Source organism: Gadus chalcogrammus, chromosome 4, assembly GCF_026213295.1.
Source record: "Gadus chalcogrammus isolate NIFS_2021 chromosome 4, NIFS_Gcha_1.0, whole genome shotgun sequence".
Taxonomy (NCBI): Eukaryota; Metazoa; Chordata; class Actinopteri; order Gadiformes; family Gadidae; genus Gadus; species Gadus chalcogrammus.
Window position 1 is genome coordinate 36,548,827 of NC_079415.1, and position 27,103 is coordinate 36,575,929.

Below are 27,103 nucleotides of genomic sequence, written 5' to 3' on the forward strand. Positions count from 1 at the left end.
GACTAGACTCACCTGGTAGAACTAGAGTCACCTGGTAGGACTAGACCCACCAGGTAGGACTTACCTGGTAGTAGGACTCACCTGGTAGGACAAGACTAACCTGGTAGGACTCACCTGGTAGGACTGGACTCACCTGGTAGGACTAGAATCACCTGGTAGGACTAGAGTTGCCGAGTGGGACTAGACTCACCTGGTAGGACTGGACTCACCTGGTAGGACTAGAATCACCTGGTAGGACTTGAGTCAGCCTGGTGTTTGTGTGTGTGTATGGTGTGTGCATAATGTGTGTTTGTGTGCGTGTATGTGTCTTTGTGTGTGTGGTGTGTGTGCCTTGTTCTTTCTCTTTCTACTGACTAATGGACTTATTGTGTGTCACATCTGCTAAACGCCCTCAATGTCAATGAAAATGTGTTTGCTTGTGTGTGGTGTTTGTGTGTGTGTTTGTGGTGTGTTTGTGTGTGGTGATGTGTGTGTGTGTGTGGTGCTGTGTGTGTGTGTGTCTGTGTGTGGTGGTGTGTGTGTGTGGTATGGGGTGGTGTGTGTGGTGGTGTGTGTGTCTGTGTGTGGTGGTGTGTGCGTGTGGTGTGTGTGTGTCTTTATGTGTCTGTATGTGTGGTGGTTTGGTGTGTATGGTGGTGTGTGTGTGTCTGTTTGTGTGTGTGTGGTGGTGTGGTGTGTGTGGTGGTGTGGTGTGTGTCTGTGTGTTTGTGTGGTGGTGTGTGTGTGTGGTGGTGTGTGTGTGTGTGTGTGTGTGTGTGTCTGTGTGTGTGTGTGTGTGTGTGTGTGTGTGTGTGTGTGTGTGTGTCTGTCTGTGTGTCTGTGTGTGGGTGCAGGGCGGGCACTACTCCCCCCAGGGCCCTAACGTCCTGGGTCCTGACGGGGTGGTCTGGTTCTCCTGGAGACGCTCCGACTACTACAGCCTCCGCTTCGTCTCCATGATGGTCCGCCCCCGCAGCTTCACCGCACACCTATCGCCATAGCAACGGGCCCACCGCACACCAGTCTCCATAGCAACGGACCCACCGCACACCCGTCTCCATAGCAACGGACCAACCCCACACCCGTCTCCATAGCCACGGACCCACCGCACACCCGACTCCATAGCAACAGGACCAGGAGCACAACCGTTTCCATAGCAACAGACCTGCAGAACACCTGTCTCCATAGCAGCCAGTACCAGAGCACACCCGACTCCATAGCAACAGGACCTGGAGCACAACCGTTTCCATAGCAACAGACCTGCAGAACACCTGTCTCCATAGCAGCCAGTACCAGAGCACACCCGTCTCCATAGCAACCGGACCCAGAGGAGACTAGTCTCCATAGCAACCGGACCCTGAGCACACCTGTCTTCATAGCAACGGGATCTGTGGTCTCTATAGAAACAGGACCAGCTGTGACACCCCTGGGAGAGCAGATCTCGGATTTTTGGGTTACTAGCGAGTCGTGAGCTAGTACTGTTGAGGTGGTAGTTAACTGGTTTAGTAAGCTGGCATTGTTAAAAGCACTGGTGTAGTAAGCTAGTTAATGAGTCCTGTTTAAAACAACGATAATAAAGTTTGAACAAATACAATTATTTGTCGACCCCGAGGAGACCCCAACCCTGAGGTGAAACCCGACCCCCAGGCGACCACTGACCCCCAGGTCACCCCCCCATGGAGCCAGGCTCCGGTCGCCGTCTCACGGTCTCCATGACGACGTGGTGCTCCGGACCATTCCGTATGTGAACCCAAACGAGGCCGATCCCAATGGTAACCCGCTGATCACCATGGTAACCCGCTGATCCCCATGGTAACCCGCTGATCCCCATGGTAACCCGCTGATCCCCATGGTAACCCGCTGATCACCATGGTAACCCCCTGATCCCCATGGTAACCCGCTGATCCCCATGGTAACCCGCTGATCACCATGGTAACCCGCTGATCATCATGGTAACCCGCTGATCACCATGGTAACCCGCTGATCACCATGGTAACCCGCTGATCACCATGGTAACCCACTGCCACGGCAACAAAAGCGGTTTTATTGAAGACACACTTTAGTAGGGCAGATATTTAATATGTCAACAACACAACAACAACAACCTGATAACTGTAAAGTATTAGAACACAACAACAACAACATGCTAACTATAAAGGAAGACCCTGAGCAGTCCCACACGCCTCAGGACATAAACGTCCCTCATTGAAGCTAAACTGAACTGTGGCTAAAGTCGCTCTGATGGTGCGGCCACACCAACCGCGTTACTCGCGTTGGACAACGCGAGTACCGCGCCTAACCTGACGCTTGACCAGTGTGTGGTGGTTCAACGCTTCCAACGCGTCAACGCGCCAACGCAGCTGGATGAGTCCATGTCCATGCAAGTGAATGGAGCGTTCCCTCTTCGTCATAACTATCAAACCAAACATCCTTCACATTCACCGAGCGAACATTATGAAAGTAAAATGCACATTTCTCCCTAGAAATGTTTCCATAAACGCATTTAATGGCGTAACTATGTTACTATTTCCACCCAGAAGAAAAAAGAAAGATGTCGGCCGTATGCTTCTGTGCAAGCTCACTACTCTCTGCCAGTGACGTCGGGTCAAGCTCCACGCTGATTGGCTACCGCTAAGCGTCACGCGTTGGAGCGTTGAAAGTTCAATTTTCTGAACTCCGGGCGTTGGTGCGTTGGGCGCGTTACTGCGTTTACGTGCGTAATTACGTGCAACTGTCGCGCCTAACACCCCAACGCAACGCTTCAACGCTTCAACGCGTGTACTGCGCCTAGACCAATGGTTCCCTATGCAAAAATGCCGATTTTCAACGCCCCTAACGCGAGCAACGCGGTTGGTGTGGCCGTACCTTGAGGGCTAACGAGGAATAACTTCTTTGACTCACTTCAGACGTCTGCCTCCAGTGAAGTGATGGTAGAACCATGTCGGTACAATGTATCATATAAATATTATCCACTTATTTCATCCTATGGATTTAATACATTCAAATACCCCATGTAGCTATATGTGCTAACTGTAGCATGAAGCTATGTGCTAACTGTAGCATGTAGCTATGTGATGTAGCTATCTGCTAACTGTAGCATGTAGTTATGTGCTAACTGTAACATTTAGCTATGCCATGTAGCTATGTGCTAACTATAACATGAAGCTATCTGCTAACTGTAGCATTTAGCTTTGTGCTAACAGTAACATGTATTTATGTGATATAGCTATGTGCTAACTGTAGCATGTAGCTATGTGCTAACTGGAGCATGTAGCTATGTACTAACGGTAGCACGTAAATATGTGCCAACAGTGGTGCCATGCTGTAATTCCGACGTCTCAATGGCCCGAAATATTTCCCATTAGATCGACATGCCACTATGCCGATGGTTCAATGTTCCGACAACGGAACCCATTGGTCCGAAGGTCCGTTTGTCCGACTTTTAAAAAAGGAGGCGAATTAGGCCGACGGTTCAATACGCCGAATAGGCCAAGGCCCAATTCCACATGTGTGATTATGAAACCAAAAATAAAGGACGATGGGCTAAGTTCCAGCAGTGATCTTCACCAAGCCAGCCTGTTGCTGTGGGCTTGAACGGTCACAAGAGGTGAATTTATGAAGCGCACGTTATACAAGGACTAATACTTTTCCCGTAAAGAAGTCAAACGGTGAGTGAAAAACAAATACAAATGTTATCTTTAGTAGCTGTGTGTGGGCCTATATGTGTTGTTTACTGTGTTTACAGTGGGCTTTTAGCCTAAATCATTTCGCTGGTATTGATTTAGTCAAACTTATACCTCATACCGTTTACTTAGTTAGTGCCCGTGTTGAGAATTAGACCTACGCTCTCTGTCCATGGGGCTGAAACACTGTGTCGAAATGAAGTGAAGCGTTGTCACCTTGCTCTCCAATATTCATTGTGAACGTGATATGTAGGCCTATGTTGTATTTTGGAGAGAGAGTGAGAGAGAGTGAGAGAGAGCGAGAGAGAGCGAGAGAGAGCGAGAGCAAGGTATAAAACTCTTTATATGTAGTAGGCCTATTCGGCATATTGAACCGTCGGCCTAATGCGCCTCCTTTTTGAAAAGTCGGACAAACGGACCAATGGGTTCCGTTGTCGGAACATTGAACCGTGGGCATAGTGGCATGTCGATCTAATGGGAAATATTTCGGAACATTGAGACGTCGGATCAATGTGTTGTCGGATTTACGGGCAGGCCCCCTAACAGTAACTGTGTGTCAGTTAGAGCTTTATTAGCGAACACAAACTAGCTCTAGTAAAGTGTGAATGTGTCTGTTAGGGTTCAATGAACACTGTGTAGACCAACCGCTGCAGATATACACTCAAAAGAGTGTGTGAGCTTTATTTTTGTGTGTGTTAGTGAAAGTGTGTGTGAGTTCGCGTGTGAGTGTGAGTGTAAGTGTGAGTGTGTGTGAGTGTGTGAGTGTGAGTGTGAGTGTATGTGTGAGTGTGTGAGTGTAAGTGTGCGCGTGAATGTACGCGAGCGTGCGTGTGTGCATGCGTGTGCTTGTGTGCGGGTGTGTGTGCGTGCGTATGCGTGTGTGTGTGTGTGGGTGTGTGTGTGTGTGTGTGGTTGTGGGTGTGTGTGTGGGTGTCGGTGTGTGTGCGTGTGCGTGTGCGCATGTGTGTTTGTCTTCATATCTTGGTGAACTGGGCCAGAGCGAGTCTCAGCTTGGCGGCGATCTGTGAAGACGTTCATAAATATATCATAAATACATCATAAATATATCATAAATATATATTAAATGTATCATAAATATATCATTAATATATCATAAATGTATCATGAATATATCGTAAATATATCATAAATGTATCATAATCATATCATTAATATATCATAAATGTATCATAAATATATCATAAATGTATCATAAATATGTCATTAATGTATTATAAATGTATCTTAAATATATCATCAATGTATCATAAATATATCATAAATGTATCATAAACATATCATACATTTATCATAAATATATCCTAAATGTATCATAAATGTATCATAAATATATCATATATATCATAAAAATATCATAAATATATCATAAATGTATCATAAATATATCATAAATATATCATAAATATATCATAAATGTATCATCAATATATCATAAATATGTAGATATATTCAACTTGACTAATAGAGTCATGTTAAATATATCAGATATATTGTGACTAATAGAGTCATGTTAAATATATCATATATATTGTGACTAATAGAGTCATGGGTATCAGTGATATCACCATAACTACGGTATTGCTACTTCTTCATATCAGGTGTATTGAACATATTATAATAGTAACATAAATTATATTCTATAACAATAAGGTGTATTATAATAGTAATAAGAAGGATATTCTATAATATTAAGGTATTATAATAGTAATATGAAGGATATTCTATAATATTAAGGTATTATGATGGTAATATGAAGGATATTCTATTATAATAACGTACATTATAATAGTAATATGAAGGATATTCTATTATAATAACGTATATTATAATAGTAATATGAAGGATATTCTATAATATTAAGGTATTATAATAGTAATATGAAGGATATTCTATAATATTAAGGTATTATAATAGTAATATGAAGGATATTCTATAATATTAAGGTATATTATAATAGTAATATGAAGGATATTCTATAATATTAAGGTATTATGATAGTAATATGAAGGATATTCTATAATATTAAGGTATATTATAAGAGTAATATGAATGATATTCATAATATTAAGGTATATCATAATAGTAATATGAAGGTTATTCTATAATATTAAGGTATTATAATAGTAATATGAAGGATATTCTATAATATTAAGGTATATTATAATAGTAATATGAAGGATATTCTATAATATTAAGATATTATAATAGTAATATGAAGGATATTCTATAATATTAAGGTATTATAATAGTAATATGAATGATATTCGATAATATTAAGGTATCATAATTGTAATATGAATGATATTATTTAATATTAAGGTATTATAATAGTAATATGAAGGATATTCTATAATATTAAGGTATCATCATAGTAATATGAATGATATTCTATAATATTAAGGTATTATAATAGTAATATGAAGGATATTCTATAATATTAAGGTATTATAATTGTAATATGAAGGATATTCTATAATATTAAGGTATTATAATTGTAATATGAATGATATTCTATAATATTAAGGTTTTATAATGGTACCTCTTCATAGAACTTCACCTGGCCTTCAAGGTAGAGTTGCATCACTCGGTTGTAGTCATAGATACGGTTGCTATGGAAATGATTCATCTCAGCTACGCATACAAACAAACAAACACACATGCACGGTAGGAAGTTAGGATCAGATTACAAACACACTTGCGTACACAAACACACACACACGCACACACACATGCCGCCCATAAAGACACAGAAACACACGCACACACACACACACACGCCCACACACACACACACACACACACACACACACACACACACACACACGCCCACACACACACACACACACACACACACACACACACACACACACACACGCACACACACACGCCCACACACAAGCCCCACACACACACACACACACACACACACACACACACACACACACACACACACACACACACACACAGGCAGCATATATATATCAGAACACGGTAGTTTATGGTAGTGTACATAGTGCTATATATAGGGCTGTATATATAGTGCTATATATGGTGCTATATACAGTATATATGGTGCTATATACAGTATATATAGTGCTATATACTGTATATATAGTGCTATATACAGTATGTATAGCACTATATACTGTATATAGCACTATATATACTGTATATAGCACTATATGAGTGATAGGTGCTGGCGCAGCTAGGTCGGTTTCTAGTGCAATTGTACCGAATGGGTCTACGGATGCAATGCTCAGCTAAACTGTAGGCAAACTTCATGCAAGTTGGATCAACTGTCGCGGGCTGCGCCTGGGTAACAGCGAAGGTGATAGGAGCCGACGTATAGTAGTGGACAATTTGCTGCAACATTGTGACATTTTATGTTTGCAAGAAACTTTTCTACCAAACAGGATTTGGGAAAGTTGAACTGTTTTAATGACAATTTCCACGGGGCTGGTGAGTCCACAACGGACCTATCCTTGGGAATAGTGAGAGGGAGGATAGCAGGGGGCGCGGCTATCCTCTGGCACAAAAAGCTGGACTCTGTCATTAATGTCATCAGGCTTGAAGTTGACTGGTGTATTGCAGTGCGCATACAAATAAATAACAAGGAGTTCAGTATTCTAAATTTATACACACCATATGAGTCGCAACAAAATGAAGATGAATATCTGAATAGGCTTGCTTTTATAATTATTTTATTTCTGATAATCATTCCACAAGCGTCCTTGTAGTAGGTGATATGAATGCTGACCTTACAGACAAACGTTCCTTGTTTGCTAAGCATATGCTACAGTTCTGTGACGATAACAATTTAATTGTGTCCAGCCAAATATTTTTACCTGCTGATAGCTATTCTTATATAAGCGAGGCTTGGCACACAACATCATGGCTTGACCATTGCATTAGCACTGCTGATGCCCATGAAATTATAAGATCTATTAACATTGTGTATGAGGCGTCCATGTCTGATCATATTCCTTTTGTTGTGTCACTAGATTGTGAGAGTCTCCCTGAGATGTCTCAGGAGGATAAACATGCCTGTAAGGCCAAACTGGATTGGGCCAAACTCACAAATGAGGATATTTTAACATACTATGGGAAAACTGATATCCTTCTTAGTGCTGTATATTTACCGAGAGATGCAATTATGTGTTCTGACGTAAACTGTAATGTAATTTCTCACCGTAAAGATCTCTGTGCTATGTACAATGATATTGTTGGAGCTGTGTATGAGGCCAGCAGGTCATATCATAAGTATTCTAAAAGGGGAAAGTCTGACACCAAGCCAGGTTGGAAAAAGCATGTTGCTGCTCATCATGCAGAAGCTAAAGAGGCATATAAAGCTGGGTTCAGGAAGGCCGACCTAGACAGGGGCCTGTCCTGGATTATAAAAAGTTAACTCTTTCAAAATGTAAATATGCAGTTCGTTATATATCCAAAAATGAACAAGTTATGAGAGCAGACTCTATGGCTGAAAAGCTTCTAAGTAAGAATGTTGTTGAATTTGGAAGGAAGTGAGAACTCTTAACAGGAGCAATACATTGTTGCCTAGCACAGTAGAGGGAGTCTCTGGAGCTGATAAATCGCTGATTTGTGGAAGCAGAATTACTCGGCTTTATTTAATTGTGTAAAAAGTGACCCTTATACAGTTGGCAATATTTCCAATATGACGCATGGGCTGTTGCCCGACTCTATGTTGGCCGTAACTCTTGTGCCTGTCATTAAGAACAAAGCAGGCAAGATTGGGAGCATGGACAATTATAGGCCAATCGCACTGGCAAGTGTGATTTCCAAAGTTCTGGAGAGTATTCTTTTAGATCGATTGGGTAAGTATATTAATACCAGAGACAATCAGTTTGGTTTTAAACCAAAGCATGGCACTGAGTTGTTCATTTATAGTTTGAAAGAATTAGTAGAAATGTATAGAGGGCAACATTCCTCTGTTTTAATTGGAGTTATTGATGCCTCTAAGGCCTTTGATAGAGTCAATCACCAGAAGCTGTTCACAAAATTGAATCAAAGGGGTGTACCTGCTAGCATTATAAGAATACTTGCATACTGGTATGCTAACCAGAGTATGCAAGTCAGATGGGGTAGCAGTGTCTCTGGTCTTTCAGTGTTGCTAATGGAGTTCGACAAGGGGGGCTACTGTCACCAGCCCTCTTCAATCTGTACATGAACGATTTATCTGACCAACTGAACGATTGTAGAACGGGCTGTATGATTGGTAACACGGTGATTAACCATTTAATGTATGCGGATGATTTGGCCATCTCTCTCCCAGTAGTGCTGGGTTTCAGCAGTTGTTAAATGTGTGTACAGAATATGGTGTCAAACATGATGTGCAATACAATTCAAATAAGAGCAGTGTGATAATATGTAGGGCGAAGGGAGATAAGGACCTCCAATTTCCACAATTTTATCTTTCTGGGGAAAGGCTTTGTGTTTGTTATAAAGTTAAGTACCTCGGGCACTTTATAACAGATCAAATGTCTGACGATGACGACATTTTGAGACAGTGTCGTACATTATATGCCCAAGCCAATATGTTGGCAAGAAAATTTCATATGTGTTCTGATCATGTTAAAATATGTCTCTTTAGAGCATATTGCACTCCCCTGTATACTGCCCCTTATGGGGTAAGTTCAAAAAATCAAGTATGCACAGACTACAAGTTGCTTACAACGATTGTTTTAGGATCTTACTTAAAAGACCTAGGTGGAGTAGTGCAAGTGAGCTATTTGTGAATTCAGGAGGGTTAACACCTTACAAGCTTTATTGAGGAACCTTATGTACAGATTTATCTGTCACCTGAATAACTCAAAGAATGAAGTCATAATGTTGCTGTCGAACCCAAGTTATAGCTCAGTACGCTACCAGTCATACCTTTGGAGGCATTGGTATAAGTGCCTTTTATAATTGGTCGTTATGTTTTTATTCTTATTTATGTGTGTGTTGTCCATTTCTTGTATTGTATGTTTTTAAATGGACCTTGAGTCTAATAATAAAAGGTTGATGATGATGACTATACAGTATATATAGTGCTATATACAGTATATATACTGTATATAGCACTATATATAGCACTATATATACTGTATATAGCACTATATATACTGTATATAGCACTATAAATACATAGTGCTATATACAGTATATATAGCTGTATATACTGTATAGTTCTATATACAGTATATATATTGCTATATACAGTATATATGGTAGGATTCACATCACTGTATATTGTAGAATATACAGTAGTACATATATATATTTACTCACTCAGGGCTATATATAGTAGATATATAGTGAATATAGACACTATATATATACACTATATACACCTGTTGGTATGTAGTATATAGTACATATATAGTGTGTATATATATATATATTTATAGTGTATATACACTATACATACTATATATATATGTATAGTGTGTATGTATAGTATATAGTATATAGAGGGGTACCCTGGAGGCTGTAGGACTATACATACTATATATATATGTATAGTGTGTATATATAGTATATAGAGGGGTACCCTGGAGGCTGTAGGACTATACATACTATATATATATGTATAGTGTGTATATATAGTATATAGAGGGGTACCCTGGAGGCTGTAGGACTATACATACTATATATATGTATAGTGTGTATATATAGTATATAGAGGGGTACCCTGGAGGCTGTAGGACTATACATACTATATATATATGTATAGTGTGTATATATAGTATATAGAGGGGTACCCTGGAGGCTGTAGGACTATACATACTATATATATATGTATAGTGTGTATATATAGTATATAGAGGGGTACCCTGGAGGCTGTAGGACTATACATACTATATATATATGTATAGTGTGTATATATAGTATATAGAGGGGTACCCTGGAGGCTGTAGGACTATACATACTATATATATATGTTTAGTGTGTATATATAGTATATAGAGGGGTACCCTGGAGGCTGTAGGACTATACATACTATATATATATGTATAGTGTGTATATATAGTATATAGAGGGGTACCCTGGAGGCTGTAGGACTATACATACTATATATATATGTATAGTGTGTATATATAGAGGGGTACCCTGGAGGCTGTAGGACATGCAGCTCAGTCTTTGCTTCATCGTCGTTTTCTCCTGAGTGCTGATCTTTCCTGCGGCCACCATCTTATCTCCATCCTTCACCTTCTCTATAGCAGCCTGTCACACACACACGCACTCACGCACACACACACGCACGCGCACACACACACGCGCACACACACACATGCACGCACACACACGCACACACACACACGCACAAACACGCACGCACACACGCACGCACGCACACGCACGTACTCACACACACGCACGCACACACACGCACGCACGCACACAAACACACACATGCACACAAACACACACACACACACGTTATCCACACACAGACTAGACTTGAAGTATAACTTCAGACGGACAGGAAGTTGTTACCTTGTGAACAGCAAGGGTTTCTGGGAAACATCCGAGCAGCCCTTTGTACTCCCTGTTAGTCTCCAACAGGAAGTGGAGGTCTCTCTTCGGCTGCAACACATGACATCATCATCAAGACATCATCATGACATCATCATCATCATCATCACGTGACATCATAGTTTACCTGCTCAGTTTTGGCTGCATAGTTTTGGCTGGATAGCCATAGAGCTTGTTGGCTAGCTCTATGTGTAGCTAATGGACAGAGCTACAGAAGTGGCTGGATATAGGTGTAGCTAATGGACAGAGCTACGGAGCTAGCTCTATGTGTAGCTAATGGACAGAGCTACAGAAGTGGCTGGCTCTATGTGTAGCAAAAGGACAGAGCTACAGAGCTAGGTCTATGTGTAGCTAAAGGACAGAGCTACAGAGCTAGCTCTATGTGTAGCTAATGGACAGAGCTACAGAGCTAGGTCTATGTGTAGCTAAAGGACAGAGCTACAGAGCTAGCTCTATGTGTAGCTAATGGACAGAGCTACAGAGCTAGCTCTATGTGTAGCTAATGGACAGAGCTACAGAGCTAGCTCTATGTGTAGCTAATGGACAGAGCTACAGAGCTAGCTCTATGTGTAGCTAATGGACAGAGCTACAGAGCTAGCTCTATGTGTAGCTAATGGACAGAGCTACAGAGCTAGCTCTATGTGTAGCTAATGGACAGAGCTACTCGGCATATAGATCCAGAGATTCCATATAGATCCAGAGATTCCCTTCTAGTGTGTCAGTCATATAATATATATATATATATATATATGCTGTATATATATATATGTATGGTTCCATACATCCAGTGCACCTCTTCCAGTGCGTCAGTTATATATAGTAAAGATCTATGATATAGATCAATAATAGTGTATATATATATAGCCTAGATCTATAATATAGATCTACGTACGTCCAGTGCACCTCTTCCAGTGCGCTAGTTACATAAAGTATAGATCTATAGTGAAGTGTATATAGTATAGATCTATAGTGAAGTCCATATAGTATAGATCTATAATATAGTGTATATAGTATAGATCTATAATATAGTGTATATAGTATAGATCTATAATATAGTGTATATAGTATCGATCTATAATATAGTGTATATTGTATAGATCTATAATATAGTGTATAATGTATATGTATATAGTATAGATCTATAATATAGTGTATATAGTATAGATCTATAATATAGTGCATATAGTACAGATCTATAATATCGTGTATATAGTATAGATCTATACTATAGTGTATATAGTATAGATCTATAATATAGTGTACAATGTATATGTATATAGTATAGATCTATAATATAGTGTATATAGTATAGCTCTATAATATAGTGTATAATGTATATGTATATAGTATAGATCTATAATATAGTGTATAATGTATATAGTATAGATCTATAATATAGTGTATAATGTATATGTATAGTATAGATCTATATTATCGTGTATATAGTATAGATCTATAATATAGTGTATATAGTATAGATCTATAATATAGTGTATATAGTATAGATCTATAATATAGTATATATAGTATAGATCTATAATATAGTGTATATAGTATAGATCTATAATATAGTGTACAATGTATATGTATATAGTCTAGATCTATAATATAGTGTACATAGTATAGATCTATAATATAGTATAGATCTATAATATAGTGTATATAGTATAGATCTATAATATAGTATAGATCTATAATATAGTGTACATAGTATAGATCTATAATATAGTGTACATAGTATATGTATATAGTCTAGATCTATAATATAGTGTACATAGTATAGATCTATAATATAGTGTACATAGTATATGTATATAGTCTAGATCTATAATATAGTGTACATAGTATATGTATATAGTCTAGATCTATAATATAGATCTACGTACGTCCAGTGCACCTCTTCCAGTGCGTCTGTCCCACCCCGAGCAGCTCTATAATATAGATCTACGTACGTCAGTGCACCTCTTCCAGTGCGTCTGTCCCACCCCGAGCAGCTCTATAATATAGATCTACGTACGTCCAGTGCACCTCTTCCAGTGCGTCTGTCCCACCCCGAGCAGCTCTATAATATAGATCTACGTACGTCCAGTGCACCTCTTCCAGTGCGTCTGTCCCACCCCGAGCAGCTCTATAATATAGATCTACGTACGTCCAGTGCACCTCTTCCAGTGCGTCTGTCCCACCCCGAGCAGCTCTTTCACTCCGTCCTCCATCGCCTTCGTGAACCGACTGTACTGTTCATACTTCTGATCCCTACACACATACACACACACACAGACACACACAGTATTTGTTGAATATATATGTGTGCATGTGCGTGTGTGTGTGTGTGTGTGTGTGTGGTGTGTGTGTGTGTGTGTGTGTGTGTGTGTGTGTGTGTGTGTGTGTGTGTGTGTGTGTGTGTGTGTGTGTGTGTGTGTGTGTGTGTGTGTACCTACACCTCTACAGAGTCCATCTCTGGAGCTTCGGGGTCCATGAGGGAGAAGATCATCTGACCCACTGCCACGTCCCTCTCTGCCCTCCTCTTCCCCAGCTTCCACTCCTAGACACACACACACACACACACACACACACACACACACACACACACACACACACACACACACACACACACACACACACACACACACACACACACACACACACACACACACACACACAGGCAGACACACACACACACATTAACAAAGCACTATGCCCTTCACTTACCCATCTTACTTACAGACAGACAGACAGACAGACAGACAGACAGACAGACAGACAGGCTGACAGACAGACAGACAGACAGACAGACAGACAGACAGACAGACAGACAGACAGGCTGACAGGCTGACAGGCTGACAGGCAGTCGGGCAGACAGACCTTCTGGTCCTGGTAGGTGAGGAACAGGGTGAAGACGTGGCTCTGACAGACCACCGGGTGGCGACACATCCTCCTCATCCAGCCCTGGAGACGCTCCATACGGCCCCGGATGAACTGCTCCTCGAACCGCCCTGAACACACACACCTCCTCATCAGCAGCTCCTCACACACACCTCCTCACACACACCTCCTCATCACACCTCCTCCTCACACCTCCTCCTCACACCTCCTCATCAGCAGCTCCTCACACACACCTCCTCACACACACCTCCTCATCACACCTCCTCCTCACACCTCCTCCTCACACCTCCTCCTCACACCTCCTCCTCATCACATCTCCTCATCACACCTCCTCATCGCACCTCCTCATCGCACCTCCTCCTCACACCTCCTCCTCACACCTCCTCCTCATCACATCTCCTCATCACACCTCCTCCTCATCACACCTCCTCCTCATCACACCTCCTCCTCATCACACCTCCTCATCACACCTCCTCATCACACTCCTCCTCATCACACCTCCTCCTCATCACACCTCCTCCTCATCACACCTCCTCCTCACACCTCATCACACCTCCTCATCACATCTCCTCTTCATCACACCTCCTCCTCACACCTCCTCCTCACATCTCCTCTTCATCACCCTCCTCCTCATCACACCTCCTCCTCATCACACCTCCTCATCACACCTCCTCCTCATCACACCTCCTCCTCATCACACCTCCTCCTCACACCTCCTCCTCACATCTCCTCTTCATCACACCTCCTCCTCACACCTCATCACATCTCCTCATCACACCTCCTCCTCATCACACCTCCTCCTCATCACACCTCCTCTTCATCACACCTCCTCCTCATCACATCTCCTCCTCACACCTCCTCACACCTCCTCCTCACACCTCTTCATCACACCTCCTCCTCATCACATCTCCTCCTCACACCTCATCACACCTCCTCATCACACCTCCTCCTCATCACACCTCCTCATCACACCTCCTCCTCATCACACCTCCTCCTCATCACACCTCCTCCTCATCACACCTCCTCCTCATCACACCTCCTCATCACATCTCCTCTTCATCACACCTCCTCATCACACCTCCTCCTCATCACACCTCCTCCTCATCACACCTCCTCATCACATCTCCTCTTCATCACACCTCCTCCTCACACCTCCTCCTCACATCTCCTCTTCATCACACCTCCTCCTCACACCTCTTCATCACACCTCCTCCTCCTCACGACTCCTCCTCCCCCAATGGGAGGACGGGGATAGCTCTGAGCTCTCCACCAATGGGAGGACGGGGTTAGCTCCGCCCTCTCCATCAATGGGAGGACAGGGTTAGCTCTGAGCTCTCCACCAATGGGAGGACGGGGTTAGCTCCGCCCTCTCCACCAATGGGAGGACGGGGTTAGCTCTGAGCTCTCCACCAATGGGAGGACGGGGTTCACTCTGAGCTCTCCACCAATGGGAGGACGGGGTTCACTCTGAGCTCTCCGCCAATGGGATGGCGTTGTCGAGGTTACGTACCTGTCACCTGTTTGTCAGGCAGGCCGGGGATGGCGATGGCCGACCCAAACTTCTCCAGCAGCCGCTCGTACAGCCAATCAAAATGCTTGTAGCGGTGATTGACAGGTCGTTGGGTACTCTGCGACAGGAAACACAATACTGCTCTGTGATTGGACACTGCTGCGACAGGAAACACAATACTGCTCTGTGATTGGACACTGCTGCAACAGGAAACACAATACTGCTCTGTGATAGGACACTGCTGCAACAGGAAACACAATACTGCTCTGTGATTACAGAGCAGATCTACAGAGTTTGTTGTGTACGGTCATTCTAAACCCTGTGTTGTTTCCCGTAGACATTGGAGCCTGGGAGGGGACCTTCAGTGTATATTGTACACTATATAGTATAATGGGTGGTGTATATAGTATCTATTATAGTATGTGGTTACCGTGGGGATGACCTGGTACTCTGTATATCTCTTCAGTGTATATAGTACACTATATAGTATAATGGCTGGTGTATATAGTCTCTATTATAGTATGTGGTTACCGTGGGGATGACCTGGTACTCTATATAACTCTTCAGTGTATATAGTACACTATATAGTATAATGGCTGGTGTATATAGTCTCTATTATAGTATGTGGTTACCGTGGGGATGACCTGGTACTCTATATAACTCTTCAGTGTATATTGTACACTATATAGTATAATGGCTGGTGTATATAGTCTCTATTATAGTATGTGGTTACCGTGGGGATGACCTGGTACTCTATATAACTCTTCAGTGTATAAAGTACACTATATAGTATAATGGCTGGTGTATATAGTCTCTATTATAGTATGTGGTTACCGTGGGGATGACCTGGTACTCTATATAACTCTTCAGTGTATATAGTACACTATATAGTATAATGGGTGGTGTATATAGTATCTATTATAGTATGTGGTTACCGTGGGGATGACCTGGTACTCTATATAACTCTTCAGTGTATATAGTACACTATATAGTATAATGGCTGGTGTATATAGTCTCTATTATAGTATGTGGTTACCGTGGGGATGACCTGGTACTCTATATAACTCTTCAGTGTATAAAGTACACTATATAGTATAATGGCTGGTGTATATAGTCTCTATTATAGTATGTGGTTACCGTGGGATGACCTGGTACTCTATATAACTCTTCAGTGTATATAGTACACTATATAGTATAATGGGTGGTGTATATAGTATCTATTATAGTATGTGGTTACCGTGGGGATGACCTGGTACTCTATATAACTCTTCAGTGTATATAGTACACTATATAGTATAGATGGGCTGGTGTATATAGTCTCTATTATAGTATGTGGTTACCGTGGGGATGACCTGGTACTCTATATAACTCTTCAGTGTATATAGTACACTATATAGTATATGGGTGGTGTATATAGTCTCTATTATAGTATGTGGTTACCGTGGGATGACCTGGTACTCTATATAACTCTTCAGTGTATATAGTACACTATATAGTATAATGGCTGGCTGTATATAGTCCTCTATTATAGTATGTGGTTACCGTGGGGATGACCTGGTACTCTATATAACTCTTCAGTGTATATAGTACACTATATAGTATAATGGCTGGTGTATATAGTCTCTATTATAGTATGTGGTTACCGTGGGGATGACCTGGTACTCTATATAACTCTTCAGTGTATATAGTACACTATATAGTATAATGGTGGTGTATATAGTCTCTATTATAGTATGTGGTTACCGTGGGGATGACCTGGTACTCTATATAACTCTTCAGTGTATATAGTACACTATATAGTATAATGGGTGGTGTATATAGTCTCTATTATAGTATGTGGTTACGTGGGGATGACCTGGTACTCTATATAACTCTTCAGTGTATATAGTACACTATATAGTATAATGGGTGGTGTATATAGTCTCTATTATAGTATGTGGTTACCGTGGGGATGGACCTGGTACTCTATATAACTTTCAGTGTATATAGTACACTATATAGTATAATGGGTGGTGTATATAGTATCTATTATAGTATGTGGTTACCGTGGGGATGACCTGGTACTCTATATAACTCTTCAGTGTATATAGTACACTATATAGTATAATGGGTGGTGTATATAGTATCTATTATAGTATGTGTTACCGTGGGGATGACCTGGTACTCTATATAACTCTTCAGTGTATATAGTACACTATATAGTATAATGGGTGGTGGTATAGTCTCTATTATAGTATGTGGGTTACCGTGGGGATGACCTGGTACTCTATATAACTCTTCAGTGTATATAGTACACTATATAGTATAATGGGTGTGTATATAGTCTCTATTATAGTATGTGGTTACCGTGGGGATGACCTGGTACTCTATATAACTCTTCAGTGTATATAGTACACTATATAGTATAATGGTGGTGTATATAGTCTCTATTATAGTATGTGGTTACGTGGGGATGACCTGGTACTCTATATAACTCTTCAGTGTAATATAGTACACTATATAGTATAATGGCTGGTGTATATAGTCTCTATTATAGTATGTGGTTACCAGTGGGGATGACCTGGTACTCTATATACTCTTCAGTGTATATAGTACACTATATAGTATAATGGGTGGTGTATATAGTCTCTATTATAGTATGTGGTTACCGTGGGGATGACCTGGTACTCTATATAACTCTTCAGTGTATATAGTACACTATATAGTATAATGGGCTGGTGTATATAGTCTCTATTATAGTATGTGGTTACCGTGGGGATGACCTGGTACTCTATATAACTCTTCAGTGTATATAGTACACTATATAGTATAATGGCTGGTGTATATAGTCTCTATTATAGTATGTGGTTACCGTGGGGATGACCTGGTACTCTATATAACTCTTCAGTGTATATAGTACACTATATAGTATAATGGGTGGTGTATATAGTCTCTATATAGGTATGTGGTTACCGTGGGGATGACCTGGTACTCTATATAACTCTTCAGTGTATATAGTACACTATATAGTATAATGGGTGGTGTATATAGTCTCTATTATAGTATGTGGTTACCGTGGGGATGACCTGGTACTCTATATAACTCTTCAGTGTATAAAGTACACTATATAGTATAATGGGTGGTGTATATAGTCTCTATTATAGTATGTGGTTACCGTGGGGATGACCTGGTACTCTATATAACTCTTCAGTGTATATAGTACACTATATAGTATAATGGGTGGTGTATATAGTATCTATTATAGTATGTGGTTACCGTGGGGATGACCTGGTACTCTATATAACTCTTCAGTGTATATATTACACTATATAGTATAATGGGTGGTGTATATAGTATCTATTAGTAGGTGGTTACCGTGGGGATGACCTGGTACTCTATATAACTCTTCAGTGTATATAGTACACTAGATAGTATAATGGGTGGTGTATATAGTCTCTATTATAGTATGTGGTTACCGTGGGGATGACCTGGTACTCTATATAACTCTCAGTGTATATAGTACACTATATAGTATAATGGGGTGGTGTATATAGTCTCCTATTATAGTATGTGGTTACCAGTGGGGGATGACCTGGTACTCTATATAACTCTTCAGTGTATATAGTACACTATATAGTATAATGGGTGGTGTATATAGTCCCTCTATTATAGTATGTGGTTACCGTGGGATGACCTGGTACTCTATATAACTCTTCAGTGTATAGTATACACTATAATAGTATAATGGGTGGTGTATATAGTCTCTATTATAGTATGTGGTTACCGTGGGGATGACCTGGTACTCTATATAACTCTCAGTGTATATAGTACACTATATAGTATAATGGGTGGTGGTATATAGTCTCTATTATAGTAGTGGTTACCGTGGGGATGACCTGGTACTCTATATAACTCTTCAGTGTATATAGTACCTATATAGTATAATGGCTGGTGTATATAGTCTCTATTTTAGTATGTGGTTACCGTGGGGATGACCTGGTACTCTATATAACTCTTCAGTGTATATAGTACACTATATAGTATAATGGGTGGTGTATATAGTCTCTATTATAGTATGTGGTTACCGTGGGGATGACCTGGTACTCTATATAACTCTTCAGTGTATATAGTACACTATATAGTATAATGGCTGGTGTATATAGTATCTATTATAGTATGTGGTTACCGTGGGGATGACCTGGTACTCTATATAACTCTTCAGGCCGTACATCTTGGATCCCTTCTTGGGGTCCGTGACCTCACAGTCCAGGGGGCTCTGGGGGTACAGCCAGACGGGCCCCACCTCCCCCATCTGGGGGAGAGGGGGGAGAGTGGGGAGAGACCGTTAGAGAGTGGGAGGTGCCAGAGGGGCAGCCTCCCCCACCTAGGGGAAAGGGGGGAGGGACCGTGAGGAGGGAGGGGAGGGGGGGGGAGACCGTGAGGAGGAGGGGGGGAGGGGGGAGAGGCCGTGAGGAGGGAGGGGGGGAGAGACCGTGAGGAGGGAGGGGGGGAGGGGGGAGAGACCGTTAAAGGGAGGGGGGGGGGGGGGGGAGAGACCGTGAGGAGGGAGGGGAGGGGGGAGAGACCATGAGGATGGAGGGGGGGAGGGGGGAGAGACCGTGAGGAGGGAGGGGAGGAGGGGGGAGACACCGTGAGGATGGAGGGGGAGAGGGGGGAGAGACCGTGAGGATGGAGGGGGAGAGACCGTGAGGAGGGAGGGGAGGGGGGGAGAACGTGAGGAGGGAGGGGGGGAGGGGGAGAGGACCGTGAGGAGGGAGGGGGAGGGGGGGAGACCGTGAGGAGGGAGGGGGGGAGGGGGAGAGGACCGTGAGGAGGGAGGGGAGGGGAGAGAGACCGTGAGGAGGGAGGGGGAGGGGAGAGAGACCGTGAGGAGGGAGGGGGGAGGGGGACGAGACCGTGAGGAGGGAGGGGGGGTGAGGGGGGACGTAGGACCTGTGAGGAGGGAGGGCGAGGGGGAGAGATACCGTGAGGAGGGAGGGGGGAGAGACCGTGAGGAGGGGAAGGAGGGGGAGAGAACCCGTGAGAGGGGAGGGGGGGAGGGGGGAGAGGACCGTGAGAGGGGAGGGGAGGAGGGGGGAGAGAGAGACGGTGAGGGAGGGGAGGGGGGGGAGGGGGGGGGAGACCGTGAGGAGGGAGGGGGGGGGAGGGGGAGAGGACGGTGAGAGGAGGGAGGGGGGAGAGACCGTGAGGAGGGAGGGGGGGAGGGGGGAGAGACCGTGAGGAGGGAGGGGGGGGAGGAGCTGAATGCTGTGTTGACCAATCAGAAGCCAGGACAGTGACTCACGTAGATGGGCAGCAGGTCGGTCCCTCTCGGGGGGGGGGCCAGGAGGAAGACCTCCGGGTTGGGGGTCTTAGAGAAGGGGAACCTGGGGGGGAGTTACGGCTCTATGACTGGGTGGGGGCGTGAGTGTGTGTGTGTGTGTGTGTGTGTGTGTGGTGTGTGTGTGTGTGGTGTGGTGTGTGGTGTGTGTGTGTGTGTGTGTGTGTGTGTGTGTGTGGTGTGTGTGTGTGTGTGTGTGTGGTGTATGGTGTGTGTGTGTGTGTGTGTGTGTGTCTGTGTGTGTGTGAGTGTGTGTGTGTGTGTTTGTGTACTTGTTGAGTGAGATCTTCATGGTGTGTGTGTTGCGTCCTGTAGCTCCGCCCTCTCCATCCCCTGTGGCTCCGGGGGCGTGGCCTTCCATGGAGCCTTCATCCCAATCATCATCCCACTCACCATCATCATCATCACCATCATCGTCCTCAAACCCAGCTGTTGAACACACCTTCATCATCATCACCTTCATCATCATCATCATCATCACCATCATCATCATCACCATCATCATCATCAGCATCATCATCATCAGCATCATCATCATCATCACCATCATCATCACCACCTTCATCATCATCATCATCATCATCATCATCACCATCATCACCATCATCATCATCATCATCATCATCACCACCTTCATCATCATCATCATCATCACCACCATTATCATCATCATCAGCAATGTATGTGACATTGCTGTGAGTGTCTGTGCTGTCAGTGTATGTGTGTGTCTGTGAGTGTGTGTGTGTGTGTGTGTGTGTGTGTGTGTGTGTGTGTGTGTGTGTGTGTGTGTGTGTGTGTGTGTTTTACCTTGTGTGTGTCCTTGTGTATTCAAACCCGCTACGTCACTAGAAGCTCCGCCCCCTGTCCAGCGCTGGTTGTCGTTGTTAACCTGCGATGGACAATAAAGAACTCTCCTGAAACACGCTTTGAGATTCTAAATCAATGATATAACGATATTGTTATCAGAATAACGACAATGTGGTAGACTTAATACCCGGTATTATAACACAATATTATAACACAAAAACTCATCATTAAGACAATAAGAAAGGCCAACTTCCACCAGAAGCGTCTCAGAAGCGTCACGGCAGTAAAACGGTTGCCAAAGAATATAGAACCCATTCTAGTGGATGTAGGCTATTCCACGGGCTACGGTAACGCCACGGAACCGTCCCCACACCCGCACTTGGTTTATGGTACTTGCCTACGGTAACGCCACGGAACCGTCCCCACACCCGCACTTGGTTTATGGTACTTGCCTACGGTAACGCCACGGAACCGTCCCCACACCCGCACTTGGTTTATGGTACTTGCCTACGGTAACGCCACGGAACCGTCCCCACACCCGCACTTGGTTTATGGTACTTGCCTACGTAACGCCACGGAACCGTCCCCACACCCGCACTTGGTTTATGGAACCGTCCCCACACCCGCACTTGGTTTATGGAACCGTCCCCACACCCGCACTTGGTTTATGGAACCGTCCCCACACCCGCACTTGGTTTATGGTACTTGCCTCTTCTTTTTTCGAAGGTTGCCGGTTCGCAGCTCTGTCCAGAACATTTCTCAGCCAATCAGTTTGCATTTGCTCATGAATATTCATGAGCTCACGTCGACCCCTATGCAATTCAGTAACAGGGCATTGTGATAATATCCAGTCTATCTATGGTACCAATAGCTAATCAGTGGCAAAGAGAAGAAATGAAAGTCTGCGTCGATTGCCTCGTCTATTCTCTAATCGCAAGTCCAGTGTCGCGCGCGGCCGCACCGTTTGCCCATGACATCTAGACACCATACGGTATTTAATGGGTTATAATATGGATGTATATATGTTATGTAGGGGTTGATTATAATTGGTGAATCATATTGCATGACTCATTCTTATCATAATCTATTTTACTATTCATACTGTATGTTATTATAATGCACGTCTTGAGCCATGAGCCGGAAGGTGTCAGAACGCGTCCAGTGGATAGCGGTACAGAACACCTCCGCGTCCCGCAGTGACGTCCCGTGACTGTCGGGTGGAAAGGCCTTAGAGACCGAGTGTTCCATAGGTACAAGAATGGAAACATGAATACAGAAGAGATTCTAATGATAACTGGGTTTTAATGTATTGAATAGTATCGTTGGATGATGATAATACTGTTTCTGATAGGGTGTGATAATATATGAGTCATTTAGGTTATAATGCTGTACAACACAATCATAGATCATTTTAAACTGGTTTAGCAATCTCTGAGAAGAGAAGGAATTTCACTCAAGACAAGACTTCCTAGGGTTGAGTGTGTGTGTGTGTGTGTGTGTGTGTGTGTGTGTGTGTGTGTGTGTGTGTGTGTGTGTGTGTGTGTGTCTTTGTGTGTGTAACGTGTGTGTGTCTGTGTGAGTGAGTGTGAGTGTGAGTGTGAGTGTGAGTGTGAGTGTGAGAGTGTGTGTGTGTGTGGTGTGTGTGTGTGTGTTGGTCTGTGTGTGTGTAACGTGTGTGTGTGTGTGTGTGTGTGTGTGTGTGTGTGTGTGTGTGTGTGTGTGTGTGTGTGTGTCTGTGTGTGTGTAACGTGTGTGTGTCTGTGTGTGTGTGTGTGTGTGCGTGTGGGGGTGTGTGTGTGTGTGTGTGTGTGTGTGTGTGTGTGTGTGTCTGTGTGTGTGTGTGGGTGTGTGTGTGTGTGTGTGTGGGGGGGGGGGGGGTGTGTGCGTGTGGTTTAGCAATCTCTGAGAAGAGAAGACATTTTACTCAAGACAAGACTTCCGGTGAGTGTGTGTGTGTGTGTGTGTGTGTGTGTGTGTGTGTGTGTGTGTGTGTCTGTGTGAGTGTGAGTGTGAGTGTGAGTGTGTGTGTGTGTGTGTGTGGTGTGTGTGTGTGTGTGTGTGTGTGTGTGTGTAACGTGTGTGTGTGTGTGTGTGTGTGTGTGTGTGTGTGTGTCTGTGTGTGTGTGTGTGTCTGTGTGTGTGTAACGTGTGTGTGTCTGTGTGTGTGTGTGGGTCGTGTGTGTGTGTGTGTGGGGGGGGGTGTAGTGCGTGTGTGTGTGTCTGTGTGGGGGGGGGGGGCTTGTTTTGCTCTGACTAATGTGGTTGAAGTACTTTAAGTGGTCTTAATGGTAAGACAACTCTGTGAGTGCGTGTCTGTGTGTGTGCGTGTGTGCATGTGTTTGTTGTCTTAATTGCTTCCACTTGGTCAGTTGACCTTGTGTTGTTTGTTTCATTTTCTCAATCTTTCTTCTGTCTGCCTGACTGCCTGCCTGCCTGCCTGCACTGCCTGTCCACCTGTGTGTGGTGTGTGGTGGTGTGTGTGTGGTGTGTGTGTGTGTGGTGTGTGTGTGTTTGTGTGGTGTGTGTGGTTGTGTGTTACCTGAGGCTGTGTGTTTCGGCTATCAGAATAGGAAGGGGCCGTCTGTCCCACACCTTTTATCTATAGACACACAAACACACACACACACACACACACACACACACACACACACACACACACACACACACACACACACACACACACACACACACACACACACACACACACACAAACACATACAAACAAGTTACCAAAATGACGGTCAGAAAGACAGACGGACAGACAGGTAGGACAGACAGGTAGACAGACAGACCTGTAGGTAGTCGACTGGGACCAGACCAGTCTGTCCTCTGGAGTTCTGAGCTTCAATCCACCCCCCGCCGACCTGCTGTCCCCAAAACACACAGAAGAGGAATTAACATACTTTAACTACTGCACTTTATATTATTTATCTACTTTAACTACTGCACTTTATATTATAAATCTACTTTAACCACTGCACTTTTATTATATATCTACCTTAACCACTGCACTTTATATTATATATCTACACCTTAACCACTGCACTTTATATTATATATCTACTTTAAACCAACTGCACTTTATAGTATATATCTACTATAACACGTACTGCATATTATATTATATATCTACTATAAACTACTGCATTATATTATATATCTACCTTAACCACTGCACTTTATATTATATATCTACCTTAACCACTTCACTTTATATTATAAATCTACTTTAACTATTGCACTTTATATTATATATCTACTTTAACTACTGCACTTTATATTATATATCGACTTTAACTACTGCACATTATATTATATATCTACCTTAACCACTGCACTTTATATTATATATCTACTTTAACTACTGCACTTTATATTATATATCTACCTTAACCACTGCACTTTATATTATATATCTACTTTAACCACTGCACTTTATATTATATATCTACTTTAACTACTGCATATTATATTATATATCTACTATCAACTACTGTATATTATATTATATATCTACTATCAACTACTGCATATTATATGATATATCTCCTTTAACTACTGCATATTATATTATATATCTACTATCAACTACTGCATATAATATTATAATTCTACTATAAGCTACTGCATAATATATTACATATATCTACTATAAACTACCGCACACTATATTATATATCTACTATCAACTACTGCATATTATATTATAATTCTACTATAAACTACTGCATATTATATTATATATCTACTATAAACTACTGCATATTATATTATACATCTACTATAAACTACTGCATATTATATTATATATCTACTATCAACTACGGCATATTATATTATATATCTACTATCACTACGGCATATTATATTATATATCTACTTTAACTACTGCATATTATATTATATATCTACTATCAACTACTGCATATTATATGATATATCTCCTTTAACTACTGCATATTATATTATATATCTACTATCAACTACTGCATATAATATTATAATTCTACTATAAGCTACTGCATAATATATTATATATCTACTATAAACTACTGCATATTATTTATACATCTACTATAAACTACTGCATATTATATTATATATCTACTATAAACTACTGCATATTATATTATATATCTACTATAAACTACTGCATATTGTATTATATATCTACTATAAACTACTGCATATTAGATTATACATCTACTATAAACTACCTGCATAATGTTATATATAATATTAACTACTGCAGCTTTAATATTATATACACTAAAACTACTACAGCTATAATATTATATATTATAAACTACTACATCTTCAATATTATATACACTATAAACTACTACAGCTTCAATATTATATATACTAAAACTACTACAGCATTAATATTATATACTATAAACTACTACAGCTTTAATATTATATACAATATAAACTACTACAGCTTTAATATTATATACAATATAAACTAATACAGCTTTAATATTATATACAATATAAACTACTACAGCTTCAATATTTATCCACTATAAACTACTACAGCGTATACATAATATACTATAATGTATATAGATTCTATTATAATGTATATATTGTACATTTTAATGTATATATTATAAATTATAATGCATCTATAGTATTTTATAATGTATATATAGTGTATTCTAATGTTACTCCACCTGGTTGAGTACAGAGAGTGTCTCTCCTTCTCTGACGGTCAGTTCGTTGTTTCCTGGTTCAGCTTCAAAGTCGTACAAAACCTGGAACCTGCAGAACAACATTAGTTAGTCTTAGTTACACCTTCTGAAAGTTAGTTAGTGTTAATCAATCTAGACTTAGGCACGATACAGATGGCCTATTGTGAGTGTGCCCTTAGTTACACTTACATACTACAGACAGATAACCTGTTTAAGGCCTAAAAATATGAAACTAAGGCAAAATATCTCTCTCTCTCTCTCTCTCTCCTCCTCTCTCCTCGTCTCTCTCTCTCTCTCCTCCCCCTCCCCCCTCCCTCTCTCTCTCTCTCTCCCTCTCTCTCTCTCTCTCTCTCCTCTCCCTCATCTCCCTCTCTCCCTTCTCTCTCCTCTCTCCCTCTCTCTCTGTGACAAAAAGAGTTTCAGGAGGAACAAGTTTGCACATCCTGGCGTCTCTCCCACACACCGACACACACACACACACACACACACACACACACACACACACACACACACACAAACACACACACACACACACAACACACACACACACACACACACACACACACACACATCCTGTCAGCTGACATATGCACTTATCTACTCCACATTAAATAGTATGTATTACTGAATATAGTTACACCAATACTATATATACTACACTATAAGA

General features: G+C 41.9%; 1 protein-coding gene and 1 long non-coding RNA gene across 3 annotated transcripts in view; both read right to left on the bottom strand.

Moving 5' to 3' along the window:
- Nucleotides 1–1,130: 1,130 nt before the first annotated feature.
- The window catches only part of LOC130381070 (sorting nexin-9-like), a 39,921-nt gene continuing 13,948 nt past the window's right edge, over nucleotides 1,131–27,103 (bottom strand). Inside the window, exons 5-18 of the mRNA XM_056588490.1 lie at nucleotides 21,740–21,821; nucleotides 21,205–21,361; nucleotides 20,897–20,978; nucleotides 19,778–19,903; nucleotides 15,613–15,730; nucleotides 14,082–14,212; nucleotides 13,658–13,761; nucleotides 13,369–13,472; nucleotides 11,510–11,523; nucleotides 11,347–11,427; nucleotides 11,181–11,270; nucleotides 10,793–10,907; nucleotides 6,223–6,314; nucleotides 1,131–4,684 (exon numbers count right to left, since the gene is read on the bottom strand). Coding sequence (XP_056444465.1) covers nucleotides 4,637–4,684; nucleotides 6,223–6,314; nucleotides 10,793–10,907; nucleotides 11,181–11,270; nucleotides 11,347–11,427; nucleotides 11,510–11,523; nucleotides 13,369–13,472; nucleotides 13,658–13,761; nucleotides 14,082–14,212; nucleotides 15,613–15,730; nucleotides 19,778–19,903; nucleotides 20,897–20,978; nucleotides 21,205–21,361; nucleotides 21,740–21,821 — 1,344 coding nt within the window. The 3' untranslated portion in view covers nucleotides 1,131–4,636. The remainder of the gene's footprint in view (nucleotides 4,685–6,222; nucleotides 6,315–10,792; nucleotides 10,908–11,180; nucleotides 11,271–11,346; nucleotides 11,428–11,509; nucleotides 11,524–13,368; nucleotides 13,473–13,657; nucleotides 13,762–14,081; nucleotides 14,213–15,612; nucleotides 15,731–19,777; nucleotides 19,904–20,896; nucleotides 20,979–21,204; nucleotides 21,362–21,739; nucleotides 21,822–27,103) is intronic.
- On the bottom strand, nucleotides 24,286–26,563 carry LOC130381310 (uncharacterized). Of its 2 annotated transcripts, none has more exons than XR_008895372.1 (3): nucleotides 26,419–26,563; nucleotides 24,532–24,606; nucleotides 24,286–24,338 (listed from the first exon to the last, which is right to left on the bottom strand). It is a non-coding gene; the product is annotated as an uncharacterized LOC130381310 (long non-coding RNA). The 2 variants fall into 2 exon arrangements; XR_008895373.1 differs by having other exon boundaries at nucleotides 24,532–24,603; nucleotides 26,419–26,557.